Here is a 16,312-nt window from a genome sequence, read left to right on the forward strand (position 1 = left end):
AAGTAAAAAAAAAAAACAGCGTTTCCGGCTGGGTATGGTGGCTCACGCCTATAATCCTAGCACTTTGGAAGGCCGAGGTGGGTGTATCACCTGAGGTCAGGAGTTCGAGACCAGCCTAGTCAGCATGGTGAAACGCCATCTCTACTAAAAATACAAAAATTAGCCCAGTGTGGTGGCCGACACCTATAATCCCAGCTACTCTGGAGGCTGAGGCAGGAGAATTGATTGAATAGGAGGCAGAGGTTGCAGTGAGCCAAGATCGCACCATTGAACTCCAGCTTGGACAATAAGAATGAAACTCCATCTCAAAACATATTAATAAGATAAAAAATAAAAATGTAAAACCATTCTTAGGTCACAGGCCCTACAAGAATAGGCTGTGTGCCAAATTGGGCCCATGGGCTGTAGTACGCATGCCCAGCCCTGTTCCATCAAGCAACCGTGAAACTGTCCCTCCTTAGGGATGACCATCCCCCAAACCACTGATTATACTAGTCATGTGCTGTAAAATGGGAAGACTTAAAAAAAAAAAAGAAGAAGGAAATTACTGAGGCAGTGTCAAGGGGTGACAGACCCATGACCTCACTCAGGATGCCCCTGTACCCGCTCATGCACAGCGGGCTACATCATCTTGACATCCACAGCCAGCACAGCGGCCAAGGCCGTCCATACCCCACCCCACACCCCACGGGCCTGCCAAGGTGCCCATCTGCATCTGTGTAGCATTGACTCGCTGGGCCTGCTTCCTCGTCCATCAAGTCGCCACTCCGTACTGGGGCTCTGAGAGGAACAGAAAGCACCTTTCCATCCTCCATCCTCTGCGCTCGCAGTCCCACGACTAAAAGGGCCCAGCTTCTCTACTGCTAATGGCCGGACGAGTCTCACAACAGCGTGCTCTGTCTACACAAAGGGTGCTGGGGCGTGTGTGGCCGGCTCTCGCAGATCACAGCCAAGGCCTGCCCGAGGACTCTGGCATTTCAATTCACCAAACGTCCTTACGGCAGGGGACAGAACATTTTCTACAGAACATTTTAAAGCACGTGGGAAATTGGGGCCCTTTTGCAGCAGAGCAGAAGGGCTGAAGGAGAGGAATTTGTAGACTGTTGTTTAACGATTGTTAAAAGTGCGCGCATCATCAGCTGACAAAGATTGGCCGACTGCCAATGCCTCCCCAAACGCACGGGAGCTAAAATACAGAGTACAGCGTAAAAGCGGGGGCGAATGGCCTTTACTTTTTAAAAGGACATTTGTACACAATCGCACAAGTAAACAGCGCCAAGTCTGGGCAAACATTTCCCACATCCCAGTCAAAAGAAAACGGTAGTTTGGCCCAGCCCCGCCCGGGTTTTCTCTGAGAGACAGGCTGGGGTGTAAAGGTCCCATGCACCATGCACCCACAGTCCGTGGTATCTTCCTTTGGTGCACGGTGGCAGGACAATTTGTCCTTTCCGTAGGGGTTTCCAGCAAGCTGCAAGGGTTAAAATACGGTATTTAGAGTTAAAAACCAATCCCAAGGTCTTAGAACCACGCCTGGGAGTCGGGAGCCTTTTTCTTTGGAGGCAGCCGCTCCGGGCCTTGGGAGTCTCTTCCTATTCTGACACAGGCTGGGAATTCTAGAGGCCGTGTAGGAAGGTCCCAAGGACAAGAAGACTGAGGCCGGAGCTTTGCCCGGGCTCTCTAAGCTCGCTCACGTGTCTGCTGGGATGCGAGTCGACAGTTCGACGTCTCCCCACTTTCCCTCCACGCGCCCCTGTCTTCAGATCCGTCATGCTCAGCAAAGCATCCCAGCAAGTCCTTGGGGACCGCGGCTCGAGCTCCACGTGCTGATTAGCCCCGCCCCACGGCTCTTCGAAGCGCTCCAGGCTCAGAGCGCGTCCGCAGGGCGCGCGTAGCGCAGCGTGTAGTTGGCACCTGCGTTGTTGTCCCAGTACTCACCCTGCGCGCAGCGGTAGCAGACCGCGAAGTGGACCGCGACGCTGCGCGCGTCGGCTTCCTCCCCATCCTCAGGCTGCAGGCCCGGAGGCAGGCACAGTGAGAAGTGGAAGCACTCGGCTCCTGGCTGTTTCTCTGCATCCCCGGACCGGGGCTCCGAAGCCTCCGACGGCGCCTCTGGTGGCTGTGGCTCCTGCGGCTCGGGCTGCAGCTCAGCCGGCACGTCCAGGAAGGTGCGCCACTCGGTAAAGGTGTAGCGCACGGTCACGGCCCTGGGCCCAGGGCAGCTGAGCACCCGGCCGGAGCCCTTCACCTCCGCGCCCGGGGCCGCCGAGCACTGCACGCTCTCCAGGCACACGCGCTGCCGCTGCAGGCGCTCGGCCGCGGCGTTCGGCCCCGGGAGCTGGAATAGCGGCCGGAGCCGGGAAGGCGGCGCTGAGAGGGGAGCGGCCACCGCCGCTGCGGCCAGCAGGTCCCCCAGCTGCTCCAGATCCTCCGCGCGCATGGGGAAGCTTCGGAGGCGCGAGAGGACGGCGGGCGGCACCTGCGGCTCCTCCGCCTCGCTGAAGTGCTTCACGCTGGCCAGGCTCAGCCCCAGCGTGTCCGCGAACTGCACTCGCTTCTTGCACTTGGCGCAGCAGCCGCCCGGGCCGAGCTGCGCGTCTTCCGCCCCCTCGCCGCCCAGCGCCACAGCCTGTTGCTGCTGCTGCTGTTGCAGGAACTTGGCCGCCTGCAGGATGGGATCCGCGGGCAAGGAAAAGGAGCGCGCGCGGCAGCGTCGGCGACAATCCAGCAGCTCCTCCTGCTCCTGGAGGGCGGCCTCTTCCTTCGGGGATAGGGGTCTGTCGTCTAGCTGAGCGTCGGGACTCGGGGTCTCCGAAGTGCCCTCGCCGTCGCCGCTACCCTCCACGCATAGGACCCCCGGGGCGGGCAGCACCTCGGCCGGCGGGGGCTCTCCAGAGGGCGCTGGTCCCCGCGCCTCCAAACTTAGTCGCGCTCCTGTGGGCTCCATGACCCCATTCGTCCCTGGAATTGCCCGGGCGGAACTGGACCCCTCTGGAGACTTAACTAACTTCTTGGGCGGTGGAAGGAGCTCAGGGCTCCAGCTCAGGCTCGCCCTCCCCGAAGCGAGTCGGCCCAGGCTCGACAAGAGTTCCACTTTGGAGCCTCCGGCTTTTAGCTGCGGCTGCCCAGGGCGAAGTGGGAGGAGGATGCGGGCCTGGGGCTGGCTCCCGGGCCACACCGCCTCCGGGTTGAACCTGCCCGGGCCAGGGGGAGGGCTGAGGGCGGGGAGGCGCGGCCGCTGGGACACCTGGAAGCGAGTTCCCGAGTGCTCGGGTGGAATGTGGGGGGTGACTTTCTGTCCTTCGCAGCTTCCCTGCGGCCCCTACCCGCACCCCAGCGTCTGTTCCGCCTCTGGAGCGCCTCGAAGTGGGGTGCAGAGCTCGCGCTCAACCGTCAGAGACCCCCACGTGCACAGAGACTTCCTGCCCATGAACTTGGCCTGACGGGTCTGTCCCCCAGAGGGTCACCGAGCGCTCCCCTCTCCGCTGTCTCTCGGGCCTGGGGAGTCCCCGGTGCAGCACGCAATTGGAGAAAACTTGCCTACGCGGAGGCTGGAAGGAGGCCTGTCCCACGCCGCCGGAGGGCAGGGAGCGTCCCTTCCCTTCTGCTGCTGCCTTCCCCAAACTTCAGGGCGCCCGGGACTCCAGTCCCACTCGGAAGCCTGACTGGGTCAGGCGCGCTCCGCTCTGCGCTTCCGAAAGTCGAGAAGCATGAGCCGCCGCTCGCATCTGCCCAGTGGCGGCGCGGGTGGGCTGCGGCCAGTCTGGGGCGGGGACCGTGCGGGGACGCGCGGGGGAGCGGCTATGGCCCTCAGCAGAGAGCGGCGGGAGGCCATTCTTGCTGGGGCCTGGAGCACGTCCCGCCCCTCCCCCTGGCCCCCCCGCCGCGCCCGCGAGTCCGAGCCCCGGGCCTCGCAGGGAGAGAGAAGGGTGGCCCTCCGGGGCCAGCGACCATGCCGCGCGCACCGCCTCCCACCGCGACTGGACCCCAGCGCCCCACGCCCCCTGCCCGCCCGCCAGGAATGGGGGCCTGGCCCAGGCCCAGACTGCGTGGCTGCCGCCCTGCCGCTCTGGCCTTGCAAGGGGCCCAGGAGGGGTGGGGGAGTGCGTCGTGGTACCTGGCGATTGGGGGAACTTCTAAAAGTGTTAAGGCCACCTGGACCGTCTAAGTCAGTGATTTTCACTTCAGCATGCACAGACCTCACGCGGGGGCTTGTTGGCACGTCACAGGGCCCCACTCCCAGAGTTTCTTTCTTTCTAATTTTTTCGAGATGGGGGTCTTGCTATACTGCCCAGGTTGATCTCAGATTCCCGGCCTCAAGCAGTCTGAGACCTCAGCCTCTGAGGTAGCTGGGATTACAGGGGCGCCCCACTGCTCTCAGCTCCCTAGCGTGTCTGACTCAGTGGGCCTGGGCTGGGTCCTGGAAGTATCTCTAACAAGGGGATGGTGATACTAGACTCTGGGGACCGTATCTGGGAACTGCTGATAAATCAATGAGGATGTCTATAAAGTTACTTATATAAAAAGTTGGGGATTCTAGAAACAGAACCACTAACTTAGAAACGTAATTAATTAAGGCTTAATAACTAAAACACGTCATGGTTTGGCAGAATTGAAAGGGGCCAGGGCCTTAGCCATGTTGGCGGGGCGAGAGGGTTGCGGGGGGATGTTAAAACAGATGGTGAGTGGAGGATGAGGAGCGTGTTAAGAGCTAACATTAGGTCCGGCGCTGTGGCTCAGGCTCACGCCTGTAATCCCAGCACTTTGGGAGACCGAGGCAGGCGGATCACCTGAGGTCGGGAATTTGAGACCAGCCTGACCATCATGGGGAAACCCCATCTCTACTAAAAATTCAAAAAATTAGCCGGGCATGGTGGTGCATGTCTGTAATCCCAGCTACCCGGGAGGCTGAGGCAGGAGAATCGCTTCAACCCAGGTGGCAGTGGTTGCAGTAGTGAGCCGAGACCCCACCCTTGCACTCCAGCCAGGGCGACAAGAGTGAAACTCTGTCAAAAAAAAAAAAAAAAAAAAAATCTAACATTAATTGATTGAGCAGCTATGGATGTCCTATCCATGAAATAGGAATCACATCATTCCTGCCTGCATATAGGACAAAACACTCCGGAAAGATTTCTCATCACCAAGGCCCCACAGGTTGGCAGTCATGGGATCTGAGCCCAGGCAACTTAGAGGAAACATCTCCCCCACTACTACTAAGCCTGGGCTGGACATGGTGTCCTGTACCCAGGCCCTGCTGGTCCCCTTGCTGGACTCTTGCTGGTCATATTATGCCCAGTGCAGAATTCCATGATTGTGTCTCGAATTGGGCATGGCACCTCCAAGAGGCCCCAGGCACACCTGGCCCATCTTCCTGCAGCAACTCTGATTTGGAAAAGAAGACATTGCTTTTACATTTAAATAAACACTGCCACATTATGGAATTGCATACAAAATTCGCAAGCTATTTTAAAGATAAAGTAAGACTTCAAAGAGATTTTGAGGTGATGGTGAATCTTTCAGCTACATCCCTCGTTGGGGCATGTGCTCACTCCAGGACAGGAACCAGACGGAGGTGCTAGGGCATGGAATTGGAGGAGGCATCACTCTCAGGGTCACGCGGTACCCTGGTCCCAGGCCTAGCCCACCCTCCTCTGTCTGGTGCAAATGCTAGAGGTCCCACCTCCATGGAGCTCTCAGTGCTTTGGAAGGGCCAGCACTGTACAAACTCAACTCCTCTGGCTGATGCTGAAAAGGTGGGATCTGAGCTGTTCAGGAGGCCTGTGAGGAAGGTGAGGTGGAAGGAAAGCTCGGACTGCAGGGAAGAACATGCTGAGCCACGCAGGAGCTCTGTTGGAGGGAGTGTTGGGGAGCTGGACTGGAAGAAGGCCACAGTTTCTCTTCTCCATTTGCAGTGGTTTGAAGGCTGGGGTTGGGAGGAGCTGGCAGAGCTGAGGATGGGAGGGGACAGCCACTCAACCTTGAGCAGGGAGAGGCCATCGAAAAGTTTTGAGTCATGAATGTGACTAACCAGGTTTAAATTTTGTAAAGATCATTCTGGACCCAGGACAAAGAGCAAATTCCTGGGGGCAGAAACAATGTGAGTGGGTCCTACAGGAGGCTATTGCCATTGTTGTAGTCATCATGCTTAAGAGATGATGGTGGTGGGGTGGGCAAGTCTGAGAACTACTTAGGAGTGAAAACCAATGTGGCACACTTACGGCCCCAAGTAGGGGGAGGTGGGGGGAGGTAGGAGGGAGGTGCCTTAGGATTTGGACTTGAGCTGCTGGGTAGAGACAGTAGCAGTCACTGGGGCAAGGACCCCCAGAAGAGGCAGAAGAGGACTAGAGGGAGGGCAAGATCATGGATTCTGTTTTGAGCTGGTTCAGTTTCTCTGGTTCTTTCCAACACCAAGTGGTGTCTAACACCAGTTCTCCAACAGGGTGTCCAACAATTCAATTCTGACGTTATCTACCTGGAGCTAGTATCTGTCTCCACAGTTTAGAGGCTCAGTCCCATAAGTCTGCCCCCACTTCACAAGCCACTTGCAAATGGGGTGCCCAGGCTGCCCCTATTTCTGCCCCACCAGCTACAAATTCTGTGTTCCCATGACCCACCCCACTTCCATATGACTCACAGAACTCAGAAAAAACTTTGCTTGAGTTCACCAGTTTATTATAAAGGAGAAAACTCAGAAACCAGCAAAGGGAAGAGATAGAAGACAGAGTATGGGATGGGCATGGGACTCCCAGGGGCTCTCTGGGTGCACCAGCCTCCGGGGTCTCCACATGCTCCCCAACGAGAAGCTCCACCAGCCTTGCTGTTCAAGACCTCAGGAGCTCAGTCTCCTGCCCCTGCCCCTTTCTGAAAGTCAGTGGGTGGAGTTAAAAGTTCCAGTCCTCTGATCAGTCGCTGTTTCTGGTACCCAGCCCACCTTGAGGCTCTCTAGGGAGTCCATTCTAAGTCATCTTATTATTATAAATTCAGGTGTGATCAAAAGGGACTCTGTATAAATAACAAACAATTTTTGTTACAACAAACACTAACAACGTAAGTAATAACAAATGTCCTATCAGAAAATTCCAAGAGTTTTAGGCTTTCTATTCCAGGAGCCAAGGACAAAGACCAAATGTCTATTTTTATTATACCACGGTAGGCCTATAGCTGAGAAGAAGGGGTGAGGGCCCAGGACTGAGCTTTGGGCACCCCTGATGTTCCCAGGTCAGGAGAAGGAGGACGAGCCTGCAAAGGGGATAGAGAATGAACAGCCAGAAGGGTTGGAGGGAATGGGAGAGGGTTGTTCTCAGAAGCCAAGGAAGGGCTTCAGAAGCAGAAACAGTGTGCACCCCCTCAGGGCCCATGGGGACTTTGGGATCCTCCCCCTTGCCTCCTGAAAGTTCCAGAAACTATAAGTGATCTGTGGCTCCCTCACCACCCCTCCACTCTGGCACAGTGGGTGGTGGGGATGGACTGCTCTCCCAGCCTCGCTGTGCCCTGAGCTGTCCCCTGGAGACAGGGCCCAGGTCTTCTGCACTCTGAGATCCAAAGCCCTGAAGTTAATCGTTAAATGATGTAACAGGAAAAATAACTTTTTGAAATTTAGACTGTGTAGCCTACCCCGCTGAAGTGTGTTCAGTCCTACATCATGTGCCTCTGCTGCTAAAATATTTACTCTGGGCATTCAGAGGCTCCAGGCTTTACCATTTGTTCTGGTTACCTATTGCTGCATAACAAGTTACCCAAAACAGAGCTGTTGTAAAAAATAGCAACAGTATTTATTTTCTTTATTAATCTTTAGATTGAGCAGGGCTCTCTCGGGAACATCTCGTCTTTTCTCTATTTGCGGTGGTGCGAAGGCTGGGGCTGGGATCATCTGATCACCAGATCTGGGGTCTGGGCTGGGAAATGTCAAATAATTCAGGTGAAGTCATTGGAAAGGATTTTTCCCCTTTGCGTTGAAAACAGAAATGGTCCTGGACCGTTCCTAGGTGATATACCAAGGTAATGTTACACTGAAACCCTGTGGTCAGATTCTACAGATAAGCATGGAAGTCATGAGTGGTTCCAGCACTGACTTTCAGGTACAGACATTTGCCAAATTACCGAATGTTTCGGCTGTTTCACAGGCCACGCTTGCACAATCTGAGATAATTCAGGGGCTTCATGGTTAGGATGCCCAACACCAAAAATTACAAATGAGTAGACCAAAAGCCTGGAATAACTTGGCCAAGTAACAGAGCCAGGTCTTAGAGCATCCCAAGCCAGACTGCAGGCCTCCTCTCTCAGATATTTGGTAATGAGTTCTGCTCTTCCAGGAGCACACGGAGGTGTGCAGATGCTGGTCTGACCAATGACAGGGTCAGGAAACACATTAGATCTGGAGAATTGCAGGTTCCACTCTGACTTTGACCATGAACAACACTGGTCTTTTACTCTTTTTTTATTTTATGTGGCAACAAGGCATGTAAGGGGTTTTCACGCAAAAGGTCAGGACAGTGTGCACTCAGACATCTGGCTCCTTCCATCACCGTGTAGTCCACGGTGAATACTAGCCAAATTGCGAACTTGGGCTCCTTCATTCATATAGTAGTGCCAGATAAACATACCAGATGAGATGGCATAGAATGCCCACCATATCCTCACTCCAAGTTCTCTTCAATGTCGTCGAGGACCTTATTTCCAAGTTTTAGAATTTATGGTTTAGAAAAGGTGATTCTAAATCTTCCCTTGGTAATACAGCCAGAGTTCAGCACCACTACGCAAACATTGGAAGTATTCCAGTCAGAAATTAATAGTTTAGCGACTATTGTACTTCAAAATGTTGTGCCCTGGATACACTGCCCAAGAAAGAGGAGCTTGCACAATCATTGGTGAAAAATTCTGCTTCTGTGTGAATCAGATAGGACAAATGGTGTCTAATTTATACTTTTAAAAACAGAAAGTTAACACTCCATCAGATCAGCGAGGGTCAACCATTTGATTGGACTGGCCTGTTCCCAGGCTTGGGAGACTGAGTTATGGGATAAGGAGAAGCATGTTTAGGTTTGTTGTTGTTGTTCTGTTTGTTTATTTTTGTTTTAATTCATGTTCTCTCCTTTTGCAAATCTCTTATCACTCAGCTACTGATCCAATTTTTCTCTTCACATCCACCAAGCCAGCTTTTAATATGTGAAAATTCCTGTGAAATTACAGATAGGGAATTGAAGGGGATCAGAACATGCCACCCCAAAATATGCCATTTTGGCATGTTGGTTATTTTGAGCTGGAAGCAATTGAGAAGATGCTGGAAGACTCTCAGACTTCCCCCTTCTACCTAAAAGCAGGACATAAATATTCTATAAGATGCCTTCCTTGTACCAGGAAGAGGAGAATATTCTTATCATTAGAGATGGGAAGTCAATGCAGAGATGAATTCATTCAAACAAACCTACTAAATTAACCTTTATCTTTCATTAGCTCCTCCATATATTTCCTGATAACTTTCTGACTGTTTACTGACCCTAGGCCAAACCCCTTTTTCCTTTGTTTTATCACATCTTCACAATTTATCATTCTTTGTTAAAAGGGTATGTAACCTCTCAAACTTATCCACTTATTTGGGTCTCTTGTTTCTTACATAGGAAGGCCTTTGTATACACTCAGAAATATTCACATTAAGTAAAACTGGTATACTTTTCTCCTGTTTAGCTGCCTTTGTGAGTTTAATTCTCAGGCCTCACCATAGAACCTAAGATAGTAGAAGAAAAGCCTTTCCTCTCCTACACCATATATAATATGGCAAAGTATTTTTTAAGTATTGAAAATTTTAAGTATTTTAAAAGAGGAAAAGCATTTTACAAATAATTTTCCTAACTCTTCTTTGGCTTTTTGAAAGAGATTAGTTTGCTTAAGCTAAAGCCACAGTGATTTTTCAGGGGCTTAACTGTAGCAGTGGAAACTTAAAAAAAAATTCCTTATAACTTGAAGGGATCAAGTTCTATAGCACCTTAGGCCCCATTTATGAACACGAACTGAAATATGGCAAGGGAATAAACTTGCAATGAATTTGAAAAAAAACATGACTCTGCTTGCCTGGATCATTTTTTTTCCCCTCATATGTGTGCCTTCTAATAGAATTGAGAAGCTTTAAGGGCTCAGAACATAAAGCCAGGGAGATTTAAATACCGTGTTTAATCAAAGCCATTTAGCCAGTCCAGAAGAGCCAGGACTAGAATGGTGTCTGCTACAGCTGACACCTACTGGTCACCGTGTACTAAACACTGCTTCCAACATTTGTCGTCCTCACACAGCCCTATGGGATGAGGATGGTGATTACACTCAACAACAGATCTTGGAGGCTGAGAGAGGTTAAATGAACAGCTCTTGTTACCCAGGTAGCAAACTGCTGAGCCAGGATTGGAGCTGAAGCACACTGGCACAGTCCGCTCTCTGGGCCCCATTGCAGCCCTCTCTGGAATTCCACTTGAGACAGTCATGTTGCTTTTAATTAAAAAAAAAAAAAAAAGGCATCCAGTTAAAAGGGGCCATCTCACCTTCTTACAGCCAAGAGGTTGAGGAGGAAATAAGAATGATTTAAGACTTTTTATATATATTTTTAAATTCTTAATCTCTTTGGCTTCTCCATTTTACTATGCTTTACTTATGCTTACTTGATTAAGACTTTAACATGATTTGAAATAATCATGTCTCATTGTAACTTGTAAGTCAGAGCTGACTGGGCTGAGGATCAAACAAAAAATGTTTCTGAAAGTAACAGTTGTGCATACTTTAGATTCTGCAACTATTCTTAACATACAAGTGATAAAAATTTAAGATTACTAAGTTGTAGAATCCTTCATATTTAGGAGAAGAACCCTAAATGGATTCTGCCTCTAAATAATCAGTTTTAACTCAATTTTGCTTCTATTTTTATTATTCTGTTAGTTGTGTAATCATTTATTTTACATGCTTTTTTTAGTAATAAAATTCTTAGAATATTTCCACCAAATAAAAATTAAAGATAAAAAACTCTGTAAATTCTAAAGGATCCACTAGACTATAGTTGAATTTCTATTAATTCTTCAAGTTTCAGTGTCAAGTTTTTATTCTCATATAGATCTTACACCCCTTTAAGTTATTTCACTTATATTTCATAGTTTTTTTTAAAAATTTAACTTTGGATGACTATAAATAGTCATCATGATAAATATAAATATGTGACATGATTTAAATGGTGAACAGAAAAAACGTTGGGTGTCCAGGACTGATGGTGACCTCCCACTTCCACATCATCACCAGGAGCAGGTGCTGTCCCCAGCCTCTTTCAGCTTCTGGAAGGAACGCCCTTCATTTACCTCCTCAACTTCCCTGTCCACAGAGCCTGCCACTTTTTCTATGTGAGGCAGAACTCAAAGGCTAGGGGAATGACCACGTTTGACAGTTTTCTTTGAGGGAAGAGCTTTGCGTTCTCACTGTATGACAGAGACCATATCTTCCGTAATCCCTATGGGAACCTAGTGAGGTGGTGGGGCAGGCAGCGTGGCTGACCTGCCCTAATGGGTACCCCACTGTCCCACACAAAATCTCTGGCTCAGGGGAAGCTGACCCCATTCTGCTCCAGAATAGCATCTGTGTGACTTAAGAGCAGCACCTCGGCCTAGGATGGGTGCAGGAAGGAGCAAATAAGATGTGGTGGGGGAGCCCTCGAGGAAGCTCCTTGTTTCCCGAGGTAAGTTTCCTTTTTTCCCAAGAGAAAGTGAAAGATATGGCCTCTCGGCGTAGTGGCTAACACCTGTAATCCTAGCACTTTAGGAGGCCGAGGTGGGCATCACAAGGTCAGGAGTTCAAGATCAGCCTGACCAACGTGGTGAAAGAATCTGGGAGTTGGAGGTTGCAGTGAGCAGAGATCAGGCACTGCACTCTAGCCTGGGCGACAGAGCAAGGCTCTGTCTCAAAAATAAATCAATAAAATTAAAGTTAAAATTAAAATATATATATATGGCCTCTCTTTTTTCCTGGACATTATTGTATCGCTCTGAATAGTCGCAGCCACCCTGCTGTCATCAGAGGTGAGGCAATGAGCATGAGAAACTGAAGAGAGAAGAACGGAGGTCCTTGATGCAATCATGTGATCAAGTGGCTAGGTGGATGCTTCTCAATGAGCTAGCTATCGGCGTTTTCAGCAGAACAGTTCCTTGATGTGGTGGGCTGCTGCCAACATTCTAAGATCACCAACATCCATGAGCCCCACCCTCGGAATGCTGCTAGCAGTTCTTGGAATTGTGACAGCTGAAAGTTCTACACCCTTGTTCCCAAGCACCCCTCCTTGGGTGGTGATACCATCGCAACCCCATTGGGAGCAAAGGTGCACTGTGGCTGGACCTCCTATTGTGTGGGATGAAAAATACAACCTTAGGTTTCAGCCAGCTGGAGTTGAGTTTACTGTCGCTTGCAGCCCAGAGTGTCCTAACAGGAAGACATTATGATAATAATTTTGAAAGAAAATACACGGAACCTTCAAGAGCTCAAGAAATGTGCTTAAGGCTATCAATGAATTGGTGACAGAGCCAGGATTTGGCTCAAGGTCTAACTCTACAACCTGACTATTTTCTCCCTGCCTTCCCTTCAGTCACATGCCAGTTACTCTGAACTTGACTATTCTGAGTTTTCTCTCTTCTATCAACTTCCTCTGAAGGAACAAACCTGGCTGGTTTGTTCAAAGGGAAACAAAAAACCAACAAAGTACAGAATAGTTATGTGGAAAAAAAGTAGCTGGGCACTGTGGCTCACACCTGTAATCTCATCACTTTGGGAGGCCAAGATGGGTGGATCGCTTGAGCCCCAAAGTTTGAGACCAGCCTGGGCATCGTGGTGAAACTCTGTCTCTATGAAAAAATAGAAAAATTAGCTAGGCGTGGTGGTGGATGCCTATAGTTGCAGCTACTAAGGAGGCTGAGGTGAGGATTGCCTGAGTCCAGGAGGACGAGGCTGCAGTGAGCCGTGATTGCACCACTGCACTCCAGCCTGGGTGACAGGCTTTTCCTGAGAATGCTGTTATAAAAAAAAAAAAAAAAAAAAAGATGCTTAAACCCAGTCAGCAGGGGGTGCCTCTGAGAGCTGAGGGATATGAAGTGGGAGGAAAACTTACTTTTCATTGCAGATCCTTTTATCTGTTTGAATTATTTATCTAGTGCAAATATCTTTCAATTTTATAAAATAGCAGAATTTAAAAGCAATTGTAAACACATTTTGTTAGTATATTTTGCCACAATTTAAAACATAATAAAAAATTTTTAAAGCAATGTAGCACTCACCATTATTCTAACTGGATCCATTACAGCACTTGACTTCTCTTCTCATTGGCTACCTTTGGCCACTTGGTCCTATTTCTGCCCATTCTTCCTTTCATTATAATATCTTCTTGTCCACTCCCTCCTTTTCCAGATCGCTGCTGCCTGCCTAGTGTGACTCACCTCCAGCCCTCTGGTGCAGCTGTGATAGAGAAATCTTTGATGTCAATCATAGCCACCTACCAAATATGGTCCAGACTCCTCACCCCAACATAAGCTGACACCGACCATGTGTCCATCCTCCTCTCCTCTATCCCCCTTAAGACGCTGTTTTCTGCAGAGTTTCCCTAGGAACCCCCTGGGCTAATGTGAGCTGCAGGCCCTCTCTCTGCTCCAAACTTAGCTAAGAAACCATACTTTTACCTGTTTTGCATATTGAGATTCCCTAAGATTTTGTTTGAGCAAAGTGCTTGTGTTAGGCTGTTCTTGCATTGCTATAAATATCTGAGACTGGATAATTTATAAAGAAAAGAGGTTTAATTGGATAACGGTTCTGCAGGCTGTACACTGGTATCTGCTTGGTTTCTGGGGAGCCCTCAGGTAGCCTACCATCATGGTGGAAGGTGAAGAGGGAGCCAGCAGGTCACATGGCAAGAGAGGGAGAGAGTGGGAGGAGGCGCCATACACTTTTAAACAATTGATCTTGCGAGAACTCACTATTGTGAGGACAGTGCCAAGGAAGAGTGCTAAGCCAGTCATGAGAAGTCCGCCCCCATACTCCAATCACCTCTCACCAAGCCCACCTCCAACATTAGGGATCACAATTCAATATGAGATTTAGCAGGGACAACATCCAAACTATATCGGATGCTTTTTGGAGGGGCTCACACAGAGTCACATTTTATTTGACGGTGATCACACAAAGTAGAATGTATCAGATTTCTGCGTTTGTTGGCACAATATATATATATATATATTTAACAGTCTTGCTTTGTCACCCAGGCTGGAACCCAGTAGCACTATCTCAGATCACTGTAACCTCCGCTTCCAGGGTTCAAATGATTCTTGTGCCACAGCCTCCCGAGTAGCTGAGATTACAGGCATGTGCCATCACGCCTGACTAATTTTTTTGTATTTTTAGAAGAGATGTTGGCTAAGCTGGTTTCGAACTCTGGCCTTGTGTGATCCGCCCACTGCCCACCTCGGCCTCCCAAAGTGCTGAGATTACAGGTGTGAGCCACCATTCCTGGCCCCTCTACTACATTTTTCATCAACTGGCATTCAAAAGAAACTTCATAAAGATCTTCCAAAATTTTCCTACAAAAATAGAGAGCAAAATGTATTATAGAGACATGTCATGAAATTAATTTAAAAATGTATTAATATTTGTGGTATATGTCAGGCTTTAAATGTTTAAGCTTTGTTATTTTCTTATTCTGAATAAGTACTTATTAAATCTAATTTTTAATGGAACTTTTAAAATTTTTTCTAAAGAAGCCTTCATCCCCTGCATCTCCGTGAGCACCTACAATTAGAAAAGCTTCAGGCTCTATAGTGTCTGGATCTGCTTCTACAAACAACCAACCAAACAAACAAAAACCTGATCTTTGTTTAAAACTGTGATGTGGGCTGGGTACAGTAGGTCATGCCTGTAATCCCAGCATTTTGGGAGGCTGAGGCAGGCGGATCACCTGAGGTTAGGAGTTCAAAACCAGCATGGCCAGAATGGTGAAACCCCATCTCTACTTTCTAAAAATACAAAATTAGCTGGGTGTGGTGGCGCGCACCTGTAATCCCAACTACTCTGGAGGCTGAGGCAGGAGAATCACTTGAACCGGGGAGGCAGAGATTGCAGTGAGCCAAGATCACACCACTGTACTCCAGCCTGGGCAACAAGGGTGAAACTCAGTCAAAAAAAAAAAAAAAAAAAAAAAAAAAACTTTGATGTGAGAAATGCAAATCAAAATCACAGTAAGGTACCATCTCACAACAGTCAGAATGTCTACTATTAAAAAGTCATAAAACAACAGAGGCCGACTAGGTTGCGGAGAAAAATGTAGCCTTTTACACTGTTGGTGGGAGTGTAAATTAGTGTAACCATTGTGGAAGACAGTGTGGCAATTCCTCAGAGACCTAGAGACAGAAATACCATTCAACCCAGTAATTTCATTACTGCATATATACCCAAAGGAATATAAAACATTCTATTACAAAGACACATGCACACATATGGTCATTGAAACACTATTCACAATAGTAAAGACATGGAATCAACCTAAATGCCCATCAATGACAGAGTGGATAAAGAAAATGCAGTACATATACACCATGGAATACTATGCAGCCATGAAAAGAAACAAGATTATGTCCTTTGCAGGGACACAGATGAAGCTGGAGGCCATTATTCTTAGCAGACTCACTCAGGAACAGAAAACCAAATACCACATGTTCTCACTTACAGGTGGGACCTAAGTGATGAGAACACATGGACACACACTGGGGCCTGTCAGAGGGTGGGGGGTGGGAGAAGGGAGAGGATCAGGAAGAACAGCTAATGAGCTGGGCATGGTGGCTCACACTTGTAATCCCAGCACTTTGGGAGACCAAGGTGGGTGGATCACTTGAAGTCAGGAGTTTGAGACCAGCCTGGCCAAAATGGCAAAACCCCATCTCTACTAAACACACACACACACAAATTAACCAGGCGTGAGAGTGCACTCCTATAATCCCAGCTACTCAGGAGGCTGAGGCAGGGGAATCGTGTGAGCCTGGGAGGCAGAGATTGCAACGAGTGAGATCGTGCCACTGCACTCCAGCTTGGGTGACAGAGCAAAACTCTGTCTCATATATATATATATATATATATACACACACACACACACACACACACACACATATATATACACACATATATATATATGACAGAATATATATACACATACCATTTATTATGAGTGCTGAGTTTTCTGGCATCCCCTTAAATTTGATGTCGAAGCCACGTGCCTTGCTCACCTCACTGGAGTCCTAGCCCTGCTTGCTGGAAGTGGCTG

The 16,312-nt window shown here is 48.9% G+C and overlaps 1 protein-coding gene across 1 annotated transcript; it reads right to left on the bottom strand.

The window, feature by feature from the left end:
- Positions 1 to 1,213: 1,213 nt before the first annotated feature.
- Positions 1,214 to 3,137, bottom strand: PPP1R3G (protein phosphatase 1 regulatory subunit 3G). Its single transcript, XM_032250128.1, has one exon. The coding sequence runs from the start codon at positions 2,942 to 2,944 to the stop codon at positions 1,865 to 1,867; it is 1,080 nt and encodes a 359-aa protein (XP_032106019.1). The 5' UTR covers positions 2,945 to 3,137; the 3' UTR covers positions 1,214 to 1,864.
- Between the last annotated feature and the right edge of the window lie 13,175 nt (positions 3,138 to 16,312).

The sequence above is a fragment of the Sapajus apella genome, unplaced genomic scaffold (genome assembly GCF_009761245.1).
Source record: "Sapajus apella isolate SASKATOON/1434 unplaced genomic scaffold, GSC_monkey_1.0 scaffold70, whole genome shotgun sequence".
Taxonomy (NCBI): domain Eukaryota; kingdom Metazoa; phylum Chordata; class Mammalia; order Primates; family Cebidae; genus Sapajus; species Sapajus apella.